The 12,345-nt window shown below is 40.3% G+C and overlaps 1 protein-coding gene across 3 annotated transcripts in view; it reads left to right on the top strand.

The window, feature by feature from the left end:
- The window catches only part of LOC125411936 (sperm-associated antigen 6), a 74,311-nt gene that overhangs the window by 48,043 nt on the left and 13,923 nt on the right, over positions 1-12,345 (top strand). For 2 of the 3 annotated variants that reach the window (XM_085684652.2, XM_048452423.3), the window contains 4 exons: positions 2,011-2,216; positions 3,453-3,626; positions 4,525-4,677; positions 6,062-6,253. In XM_085684652.2, the coding sequence (XP_085540778.1) occupies positions 2,011-2,216; positions 3,453-3,626; positions 4,525-4,677; positions 6,062-6,253 (725 nt within the window). The remainder of the gene's footprint in view (positions 1-2,010; positions 2,217-3,452; positions 3,627-4,524; positions 4,678-6,061; positions 6,254-12,345) is intronic. The other variant, XM_048452424.3, reaches the window with a different exon arrangement.

The raw sequence follows: 12,345 nt of genomic DNA, 5'->3' as shown, positions 1-12,345 counted from the left end.
TTTCTAGTCAACTTTTCTTAACTTAAATTACCCTATCTATTTTTTGCCTCTGAGCTTTTATCTTTCCCTATTCTATTCCTTCCTTCCTTCCTTCCTTCCTTCCTTCCTTCCTTCCTTCCTTCCTTCCTCTCTCCCTCCCTCCCTCTCTTGCTCCCTCCTTCTGTCTTTCCCTCCCTCCCTCTCTCCTTCCCTCCCTCCCTCTCTTTCTCTTCCTCTCTCTTTCTCCCTCACCCCCTCTTTTCCTTTCTTCCTTTTTCTTCATTCCTTTCTTTTTCTGTTGCTGGTTGTGTAGCTGGATGGCTGGCCCCTGATGTCCTGCTCTCTTTCTCCTTTTCTCGCTCACCAATCTCACATTATTCTCCTTCTGTTTATTCTCTCTATATGCCAGCCCTGCCTATTCTTTCTCCTACCTATCTGTTGGCCATTTGGCTCTTTATTAGATCAATTAGGTATTTTAGACAGGCAAAAAAAAAAAACTTCACAGAGATAGACAAGTGTAACATAAAAGAATATAATACATCTTTGCATCACTAAATAAATGTTCCACAGCATAAACTAATGTAACACATCTTCAACTAATATTCCACAACAATACCCACCTAACTCTATGTTATCTTTTATTTTTATATATCCTTGATGTCCAGTTTCTACTGCTCATATATTTCTGTATGTGTGGCCTTTGACTGGAGCATGGTCAACTTATTAGGAGATATATTCTACAAGGAAACCAACTGTGCCTCACCAGAGGCTATCAATTGCCAATAGCTCCCCGGCTAGGGGTGAGACTTCTTGTCTACCTCCTCTCTAATGTTGGGATTTGGTTTGACTACGTTTGCACAGGTCTCGTATATAAAGACTGTCATAATTTCTGTGAGTTCGTATGTGCAGCCACCCCTACTAGGTCATGCAGAGGATAAAATATGTGGGAGTATAAAGAGAAATAATTATTTTACAAAAGATGATTTATGTTTTGTTATCCATTTTGGTATGTCAGCTTGTGTTGTTATTATGGAGGTCTTGCTTTGGAAACTGTATCATTGAGGTTTCACCGGTGCAGGTTGCCTAGAAGAAACCATCTTGCAGCTCTTATAAGCCTTCTACCCCCTCCCCTTCTGTGATTTTTTTTTCCTCTGAACCCCAGGTATAGGAGTTGCATTGTGAATCTATCATTTGGGGCTGGATGCCCAATGGTTGGTCAGTTTTTCTTGGCATTTTGACCAATCATGAATCTCTGCCAAGGACAAGTATTTAGAATACAGCTATAGATTGTATTGGTTTAGGAAAGTGGTAGGGTCTAGGGTCTATAACCTCTCTAGCCAGTGCCAGTTGTTTAGGTTTCCAGTACCTATCATAAATTCCATCCTATTGATCAGACCTGAAATCCAATTAGATAGCTGTTGGTTACCCACAAGATAACAGTACTGCTATTGCACTATCAAGGCTATTTTGCCGAGTTGGGCATTATTGTGGTTCACAAGCTTACAGCTGGTGGCACTGCTGACTGCTTTTTCTTTGGCCGCTTACATAGCACCTTCTGATATTTGAGAGCTAGCCCTCAGGTACAAGGCTTCCAGGTCAGTTCCAGCTTGATTTAAGCCCAGTGTTTGAACTGTGTAATATGATTTTCTCTTTGAGCCAGGGCCTCTTGTAGCCTAGGCTAGCCTCGGACTTACTATGTATCTGAGGCTTGCCTTGAACTCCTGAACTTCTTCCTTTACCTTTTAAAGAGTATTGATCACCATGCCTAGTGGTCAATAATTAACAGAAATTATGAATATTATATTAATGAATTATACAAATCATGCTTGGAGTTCTTTTTTTGTTTCTCTCTGGTAGATGTGGTGTGTGTGAGGAAAACGTAGATCACCTACGCCATCTACTGACTTAAAATGCAGCTGTCTAGAGAGTCACATATACCCTCATCTTTTTTATTTGCTGTACTTGTCAGTGTGAAAATGGCTTGCCCAAGAGTCAGCCACCTGTACTCACTAACTTTTCTTGGACCCACAGAATTATCTCAAGCTGTGGTGGATGCAGGAGCAATTCCTCTTTTAGTTCTCTGTATCCAGGAGCCAGAAATTGCTTTGAAAAGGATTGCTGCCTCTGCTCTCAGTGATATTTCAAAGCATTCTCCAGAGTTAGCACAGACGGTGGTGGATGCGGGAGCGATTGCTCACTTAGCCCAGATGATCCTCAACCCTGATGCAAAATTGAAGGTAATAAAAATGAGGTTAAGAGACAGGCAAGCCGGTGCTTTTATGGTCTAAGAAAATGAAAAAATGTATGTATTGATGTTATATAGTAAAAAGAATTAGTAAATATAGTTGAAAACATACAGATATATAGTTGACTTTTTAATATGTGAAAATAATGCTATAAGGGTTATACAGTAAAGATATGATTGGGATTTGTTTTGCTGCTATGATAAAAAGCACCATGACCAAAGCAATGTGGAAGGAAAGGGTTTATTTAGTTTACAGGTTAGATTCCATCATCAAGGAAACCAGGACAGGAGCTCAAGGCTGGAAACTGGAGGCAGGAACTGAATGGAGACCCCAGAGAGAAGCTGATTACTGGCCTGCTTTCCTGGCTTGCCCCTTTTTTATACAACCCAGGTCTACCTGCCTAGGGATGGCACTGCCCACAGTGGGTTGAAGCCTCCTACATCAATTAGCAGCTAAGAAACTGCCTCACAGACATGTCCATAGGCCAACCCAATCTCTTCTTCATTTAATGTTCCCTCTTCCCAGGTGACTGCAGGTTTGTGTCAAGTTGACAGCTGAAGCTAACTATGATATTCCATACTTGTATCTGTGATGTATAAGCACATCACTCTAAACCATAACCTTTTCTTTGTTGTTCACCCCCAAGATTTAACATTAATATAACATATTGATGTATTATAAATACAGTACAATTTCTAAAGTCCCATATCTTTAGAAATTCCAACACTTTAAAACTTCACTGTTTCGTTAAAGATCCTGTGAAAAACGTTACTTACTTCTCTCATTCCAAGATGGAAAAGCCAGGGCACATCAGATTAAAGCAAAACAAACTCCAACAGTATAACTCAGTGCCTGCTATCTCTGGTCCACTCATGATCTGCTCTCCACAGGTACTTCTCAGTTTTGCCATCTGCAGCACACACGGCTTGTCTGCTAGGCTCAGGGCAGCTTCACTCCACACCCGCCCCTGTCCTTTGTCGTTCCAGTGTGCTGGCGTCTCCACTGTCGTTGAGGCTGCACCTTCACTGGTGGCCTCTCCTGGTGTCTTCAGTAATTCTGACCCTGCCACACGATGCCATGCCTCAGCTGCTCCCCATAATTTCTTCATGCCTTCCAAAACAGCACTGCTTGGGAATATTATAAATCCTTTAAAACAACCTCTGAATTCTAAGGTGCACAACTGGATTCATATAATGTCTAATGTTACATTTTATTTTTGCTCGGCAGCGCCAGGTCCTTTCTGCTCTCAGTCAGATTGCAAAGCATTCGGTGGATCTGGCAGAGATGGTTGTTGAAGCAGAGATTTTCCCGGTTGTACTCACCTGTCTGAAGGACAAAGATGAATACGTGAAGAAAAACACTTGCACTTTAATTAGAGAGATTGCAAAACATACACCTGAGGTAAAAACAAACAATCAAACAACTGAAAATCACGCTTCAAGATGCAATATACTTAGTTCTAGTGAGTGCCAGTATTCCTGGCCTCTGCCCACTCGATGGCTTCAATACCCCTCTCCCAGGTGGGGACAATCAAAAAGTTCTCTGTCCATCGCTAAATGTTCTGCAGGTTGTGACATTCCCTCCAGTTGAGAACTATGGAGTTATGTTAATGTAGTTGGAATTTAAATCCCAGCTTCTAATCACTTTTAGCTTTCCATGTCTAGGTGTAAGGGGCTGTGGGCCTCTGTCACTGTGTGTCAGCTGGGAGCAAGGTTGGTTCAGACCACAGAGATCTCCTGGCTTGTATCAGTTCTGTAGATATACATGGAAAAAATAAACACAAAGAAAGCCCGTGCCGATTCCGACGTTTTAACCATTTCTGTGCATGTGTTGTTTAACGGTTTTAATTTTATTACACATTAGTCCTCATGTTTCATTTATCTTTATTTGCATGGGACTTTCCATAATCAAAGTATACTCAGCTTACTAGTCGTTGTCAGCAAAGGGGCAAGTGGGTTAGACTTTTCTAATGTCGGAGTTTTCAGTGATTAATATTAGCTGAGTGATTAGATAGTTATAAACTAGCTCTAATTTTAGGTTCTAGGTAAAGGATTTTAACATCCATTATACAGGGAAAGCTTGTTCCACTGATGTGAAGAAAGTGAATCACAGAATAAGGTTTCTCACAGCACCTGTATCTGTAAACAGCAAGAGTGCTATACTTGTGCATTTCTTTAGGAAGTCCAAGAGTTTCTCTACGTCATAGTTCAATTTTGTCAGTTGTATTTTAAGTCCTAAATAAAGTGTGGTCAAGCCATATTTAAAGATCATCTTGTGTTATCTGGGCTTTTTTCCTCAGCTGTCACAGCTGATTGTTAATGCAGGAGGCGTGGCTGCTGTGATTGACTGCATCGGATCGTGCAAAGGGAACATACGGCTGCCTGGCATCATGTTGCTGGGTTATGTGGCTGCTCATTCTGAGAACCTGGCCATGGCAGTGATCATTTCCAAGGTGTGTGTTCTTCATTTACGGTGGCGTAGTCAGCTGTTCTATGGTGGAATGGTAAATTGATGTTCTCCATCAGAAGAGAAAATCTAACTGAGCAGAGCAAAAAAAAAAAAAAAAAAAAAAAAATCACCCATTTTCCCGATTGGTTCACTGTTGAATTCAGTGCTTGTTAGTCTATTTCCTAGAGTAAACCTTGGAGAAAGCGTGGGGAAAATGACAATAATTATTACCACCTTTAGCTATTGTTATCTGGTTTATCTGTTAAGTATATATATTAGTGGACAAAATACGCAGTTGTAGGAAAGGAACAAATGAAACAATATGGTAGGTCTCCTTAGGAAATTGAACTGCAACCTAATAATTTTAACCTTTGCCTGGTGTCATGGCCTTCTGATACTGAGAGGATTTTTTTGGGTACTGACTTTGGGGTAATTACTATAGTATCAAATTAGAAAATATGCTCACCAAGAGTCTGGAATTAGAATTTGATTTGCTTTCCTTTGATACATAAGCTGTGATATATTTGAGGTTTTCTAAGTAGTCATGTTTTTACCGTTTAGTTAACATTAATGCTTATGATATAAAGTATAAGCATATTCTACTAGTTTAACAAAAGGATTCATTCCTACTTAGGCATTCAAGCTTGTTAGGATGAGCAAAGATGTAATTAAGTTGACCAAAATAAATAAATAAATATGCGTTACTTCAAGAAACATATTAATGGGGCATATTCCACTTGCTCATATTATTAAAATTTTACTCCATCATGTTGCTTTCAGATTTACTGTGATTGGTAAAAATAAATTAATGTTGTGTGTGTGTGTACTGATGAAGATTGAACCCAGGGTTGCACAAATGCTAGGCAAGGGCTCTTGGCTGTATCCTCAGTCCTTGGTTAACTTTTTAAAAAGATTTATTTATGTTTTGTACACGAGTGCTCTATCTGCATGTATGCTTGCACACCAGAAGAGGGCATCAGATTTCACTGTAGATAGCTGTTGAGTCACCATGTGGTTGTTGGGAATTGAATCCAGGACCTTTGGAAAAACAGCAAGTGCTCTTAAGTGCTGGATCATCTCTTCAGGCCCCCTTTGCTAACTTTTTAAACAAGAAAAAAAGAAAGGTTTTATGATCCTAAATAGTTTTAGTTGATCACAGTAGCATTTGGGAAGTAAAAGCTATTAGAGATACAAGGATAGTTAAGTTAGCTTGTTACAGATAATTAATACAGGTTGGTTCTAGCCAGTTAGTTGGCTTAAATGGCAGCAAGCTTTATGATGTGCCCATTTCTTGAGTCATTTGGGAGAAAGGGATGAAGGTCAATATGCCTTCTTTTGATGTCCGCTCTAGATTTACATATAACACTCGCTCTTTGGGTCCCTGGCAGGGTGTACCCCAGTTATCAATCTGCCTCTCAGAAGAACCAGAAGATCACATTAAGGCTGCTGCCGCCTGGGCTTTAGGACAGCTGGGAAGACACACGCCAGAGCATGCCAGAGCTGTTGCGGTCACAAACACTCTGCCAGTTCTGCTTTCTTTGTACATGTCTCCAGAGAGCTCCGAGGACTTGCAGGTGAAAGTGAGTGTTTAGCCTTTATGGTTTGGAAAGATGTGCTAGATAGAACTAGTTTTTTTCTTTTCTTTTTAAAAAATATTTATTTATTTATTATGTATACAGTATTCTGTCTGCTTGTATGCCTACAGGCCAGAAGAAGGCACCAGACATCATTACAGATGGTTGTGAGCCACCATGTGGTTGTTGGGAATTGAACTCTGGACCTTTGGAAGAGCAGGCAATGTTCTTAACCACTGAGCCATCTCTCCAGCCCACTAGTTTTTTCTTAACATGTGATTTAAAGTCTTAATTTTCTGATGGATAATATGATTTTTCTAAATCAAGAAATACAAATTTAAAATCAAGTGTGGTGGTATACACTTATAATCTTAGGACTCCAAAGATAGAGGAAGAGGGGACACGTTCAGCCATCTTTGGCTACAGAGTGACTCTAGGGCCAAGATGTGCTACCAGAGACCCTATCTTGAAAAAAGAAATAGAAATTTATCAAAAGAATTGAGATCACTTTCCTTTAAAAATGGATTAGTTGTGTGTTTCAGAACGACATTCTCTAAAGATATCAAGTTGTTTATAAAATTAATGTTTTTAGACTATATTTCTGTTGGTATTTCCTATGAAGTATTATTTTCATGCTATTTTATTAAAATTTCATTATGTTTATCTGATTGTTTGAGCATGTGTGTATTTGTGCACACACGCATACCATGGTATACTTGGGAAGGCCAGAAGACATCATGTGAGAATTAGTTCTCTCCTTCCATTATGTGGGTCCCTGCTGATTGAACCCAGGTTTTCAGACTTGGCAATAAGTATCTTGACTCATTGAGCTATCTCATCAGCCCCAGATTTCCTTCCTAATGTGTTTTAGTTTATCAAATGTGTCTTATTTACTATAAATTAATTAATTGCTTTTAGTAGCTTCTCTATATCTTAAACTGAAAAACTGTCCTTTGTCAGTCCTGATGTTAATACTGCAAAATCTTCCTCAGACTTCAATTCCTCTGAGCATCTTATTGTAGGGATCCACCATTCTCCTTCCCCTTCTCTAAGGTCTCTTGGATTATATCAACTGTTGTTTTATAGATTTAGGATGGAGTTCGGTCAACTGTGCTTGATTTGACACTACTACACTGGGGAAAAGTGGATCTGAAAACATTAAGAACTGTCTTGTGGTATTTTCATCTGTCATTCTGGCAAACTAGAAGGCTATGCTAAAGTTCATTTTGGCTCAAAGGCATGCCACTATTTTAGTTACGGATTCTTTTGCTGTGATAAAACAATGGGACCAAAAGCAATTCAGGGAGGAAAGGCTTTATTTGGCTTATCTATTCTGGGTCATAGCTCATTGTGTCCAGAGAGTCCAAGGTATAAACCTGGAGGCAGGAACTGAAGCAGAAGGCATGTTAGAGCCCTGATTACTATTTTGTTCTTCATGGCTTGCTTTTTTTTCCTTTTTTTTTTTACAATTTTGAACCACCCGCTTAGGGTTGGCACCACCCACAATGGGCTGGGTCCTCCCACATCTATTATCAATCAAGGAAATTCCCCATGGACTTGCCTATAGACCTAATCATGTAGAACCACTTTTCTCATTGAAGATCCCTCTTCCCAAAAGACTTTAGCTGTGTCTAGTTGACATAAAACTAACGAACACAATCACTGCTATAAACACTGCTTAATCCATAATTGAATCTAATCTGGGAGAATCGGAGAGCAGTTGTTAGCATGCTGTCACATAATATTACTTTTTGCCCGCTCCTTTCCCATTCCAAACACTTGAATAAAAACTAAGGTATTCTGATGAGCTTATATACATGTTATGAACATACTTGTCTATTTTCATTTATTTTGTTTTGAGGCATCAACATTAAATGTTTATCTTAGTTTGACATTTGGTTAAGCCGGGTGGTGGTGGTGCACGCCATTAATCCCAGCACTCAGGAGACAGAGGCAGGCAGATCTCTGTGAGGTTGAGGCCAGCCTGGTCTACAATAGCTAGTTCCAGGACAGGCTCCAAAGCTACAGAGAAACCTTGTATCTAACCCTCTACCCAAAAAGGATCCTGATGTCATTATTATTATTATTATTTTGCTGTATAATATCATTTTGGCATTTTGAGTGAGGTAACCCAGACACAGAAAGACAAGTATCACATGTACTCACTCATAGGTGGTTTTTTTTTTACTTTGATGTTTTTACAACGTAGTTTTTTTCTTTTTCTTTTTTTTCTTTTTATTTTTTCTCCTTATTTATTTATTTAAAGAATTTCCACTTCCTCCCCTCCTCCCAATACCCTCCCGCTCCCCCTACTCCCTCTCCTCCTCCCTCACCATTCCCAAGAGCAGTCAGGGTTTCCTGTCCTGTGGGAAATCCAAGTTCCTCCCCTCTCCCTCCAGGTCCAGGAAGGTGAGCATCCAAACAGACCAGGATCCCAAAAAGCCAGTCCATGCAGACGAAACCAGACCCAGTGCCATTGTCAATGGCTTCTCAGTCAGCCCCCATGTCAGCCACATTCAGAGAATCCGGTTTGATCACATGCTCATTCAATCCCAGTCCAGCTGGCCTTGGAGAGCTCTCATTCGATCAGTCCCCTTGTATCAGTGGGTGAACGCACCCTTCACAGTCCTGACTTGCTTTTTTATGTTCTCCTTCCTTCTGCTCTTCATTTGGACCTCGGGGGCTCAGTCCAGTGCTCCAATGTGGATCTCCGTCTCTATCTCCATCCATCGTCGGATGAAGGTTCCCTCTGGTTCTGCTTTCCTTCTTCACGATCTCCCTCCCTCTGCTTCTCATTTGGACCTAGGGAGTTAAGTCCAGTGTTCCAATATGTGTCTCTGTCTCTATCTCCATCCTTCGCCATATGAAGGTTCTGTGGTGACATGCAAAATATTCATCAGTATGGTTATGGGCCAAGGCCAGTTCAGGCACTCTCTCCTCTGCTGCCCAGGGAACAATCTGGGGACCTCTCCTTGGGCCTGGGAACCCCTCCAGAACCAAGTCTCTTGAAAACCCTAAAATGGCCCCCTCAGTTGATATATAAACTTCCCTGCTCCCATAAACATCCTTCCTCCCTCCCCCCTCCCATTCCCCCAAGCCATCCCCAATCCTCCCACTCTCCCCTCTCCCTAACCATCTCCCCTTACTTCCACCCCCAGCCCCCGTGCACCCAAGTTTGCCTGGCAATCTTGTCTACTTCTAATATCCAGGAGGATAACTATATGATTTTCTTCAGGTTCACCTTCTTATTTAGCTTCTCTAGGATCACGAATTATAGACTCCAAGACCTTTAACTATGGCTAGAATCCACTTATGAGTGAGTACATACCATATTCCTCTTTCTGGGTCTGGGTTACCTCACTCAGTAAAGCGTTTTCTATTTCCATCCATTTGCATGCAAAATTCAAGATGTCATTGTTTTTTACCGCTGAGTAAAACTCTAATGTGTATATGTTCCACACTCAACCATTCTTCTATTGAGGGGCACCTAGGTTGTTTCCATGTTCTGGCTATTACAAATAGTACTGCTATGAACATAGTTGAATAAATGCTTTTGTAGTATGATAGGGCATCTCTTGGGTATATTACCAAGAGTGGAATTGCTGGGTCCTGAGGGAGGTTGACTCCCAGTTTCCTGAGAAACCGCCACACTGATTTCCCACAGTGGCTGCACAAGTTTGCATTCTCACCAACAATGGATGAGTGTTCCCCTCACTCCACATCCTCTCCAGCATAGGCTATCATTGGTGTTTTTGAGTTTAGCTATTCTGACAGGTGTAAGATGGTTTCTCAAAGTGGTTTTGATTTGCATTTCCCTGATCGCTAAGGAGGTTGAGCATGACCTTAAGTGTCTTTTGGCCATTCGAAGTTCATCTGTTGTGAATTCTCTGTTCAGGTCAGTACCCCATTTTTTATTTTTATTTTTATTTTATTTTTTTTGAAAGTAATTTTATTAAATTATAAAAAGTTTCCATTTACGCCCCTCCTCCCAACGCCCTCCCACTCCCCCCCTCCCTCTCCTCCTCCCTCTTTGTCCCCAAGGGCAGTCTGGGTCTCCTGCCCTGTGGGAAGTCCAAGTTCCTCCCCCCTTTTTTAATTGGGTCAATTAGAGTTTTAGTGTCTAGTTTCTTGAGTTCTTTGTATATTTTGGAGATCAGACCTTTGTCTGATGAGGGGTTGGTGAAGATCTTCTCCCAGTCGGAAGGTAGCCTTTTTGTCTTAATGACAGTGTCCTTTGCTTTACAGAAACTTCTCAGTTTCAGGAGGTCACATTTATTCATTGATTCTCTTATTGTCTGTGCTACTGGGGTTCTACTTAGGAAGTGGCCTCCTGTGCCTATATCTTGTAGACTACTTCCCACTTTCTCTTCTATCAGGTTCAAAGTGGACAGATTAATGTTGATGTCTTTAATCCATTTGGATTTGAGTTTTGTGCATGATGATAGATATGGATCTACTTTCATTCTTCTACAGGTTGACATCCAGTTATGCCAGCACCATTTGTTAAAGATGCTTTCCTTCTTCCATTGTATACCTTTAGCTCCCTTGTCAAAAATTAGGTGTTCATAGGTTTGTGGGGTTAATATCCGGGTCTTCTATTCGATTCCATAGGTCTGCTTCTCTGTTCTTATGCCAAGCTGTTTTCAATACTGTAGCTCTGTAATAGAGTTTGAAGTCAAGGATGGTAATGCCTCCAGAAGTTCCTTTATTGTATAAGATTGTTTTGGCTATTCTGGGTTTTTTGTTTTGCCATATAAACTTGATTATTGTTCTTTCAAGGTCTGTGAAGAAGTTTGATGGAATTTTGTTGGGGATTGCATTGAATCTATAGATTGCTTTTGGTAGAATTGCCATTTTTACTATGTTGATTCTCCCAATCCAAGAGCAGGGGAGGTCTTCCCATTTTCTGGTATCCTCCTCAGTTTCTTTCTTCAAAGACTTAAATTTCTTGTCAAATAGGTCTTTCACTTCCTTGGTTAGAGTTATCCCAAGATATTTTATGCTGTTTGTGGCTATCGTGAAAGGTGATGCTTCTCTGATTTCCCTCTCTGCTTCTTTATCCTTTGTGTATAGGAGGGCAACCGAGTTTTTGGAGTTGATCTTGTATCCTGCCACATTATTAAAGGTGTTTATCAGCTGTAGGAGTTCTTTGGTAGAGTTTTTGGGGTCGCTTATGTACACTATCATATTGTCTGCAAATAACGAAAGTTTAACTTCATCCTTTCCCATTCGAATCCCCTTGATCCCCTTATGTTGTCTTTTTGCTTTTGCTAGAACTTCAAGCACTATATTGAAGAGGTATGGAGAGAGTGGACAGCCTTGTCGTGTTCCTGATTTTAGTGGAAAGGCTTTGAGTTTCTCTCCATTCAATTTGATATTAGCTGTCGGATTGCTGTATATTGCTTTTATTATATTTAGGTATGATTCTTGTATCCCCAGTCTCTCCAACACCTTTATCATAAATGGGTGTTGAATTTTATCAAATGCTTTTTCAGCATCCAATGAAATGATCATGATTTTTTTCTTTCAGTTTATTTATATGATGGATTACATTGATAGATTTGCGTATGTTGAACCAGTCCTGTATCTCTGGGATGAAGCCTACTTGATCATAATGGATAATTTTTCTAATGTGTTCTTAGATTCGGTTTGCCAGTATTTTATTGAGAATTTTCGTGTTGATGTTCATGAGTGAGATTGGCCTGTAATTCTCTTTCTTGGTTGTGTCTTTGTGTGGTTTTGGTATCAAGGTAACTGTAGCTTCATAAAAAGAGTTTGTCAATGACTCTTCTGTTTCTATATTGTGGAATACATTAAGGAGTATAGGTATTAGCTCTTTCTGGAAGTTCTGGTAGAATTCTGCATTGAAACCATTTGGTCCTGGGCTTTTTTGGTAGGGAGATTTTTGATAACAGCTTCTAACTCTTTGTGACTAACAGGTCTATTTAGATTGTTCACCTGGTCTTGGTTCAACTTTGGTAGTCTATAAACATCCCATCCTACCCACCAGCAGTGTTGGGCTTCCTGCACTAAGGCCACACCTTCTTTTTTCTTTTTGTTTAGTCTTCTCCCATACAGTACATACTGACTGCAGCCTC

Source organism: Myodes glareolus, chromosome 2 (assembly GCF_982192425.1).
Source record: "Myodes glareolus chromosome 2, mMyoGla1.1, whole genome shotgun sequence".
NCBI classification, from domain to species: Eukaryota; Metazoa; Chordata; class Mammalia; order Rodentia; family Cricetidae; genus Myodes; species Myodes glareolus.
Note: the sequence above shows the minus strand (reverse complement) of the source record. Positions and strands in the feature narration are given on the sequence as shown.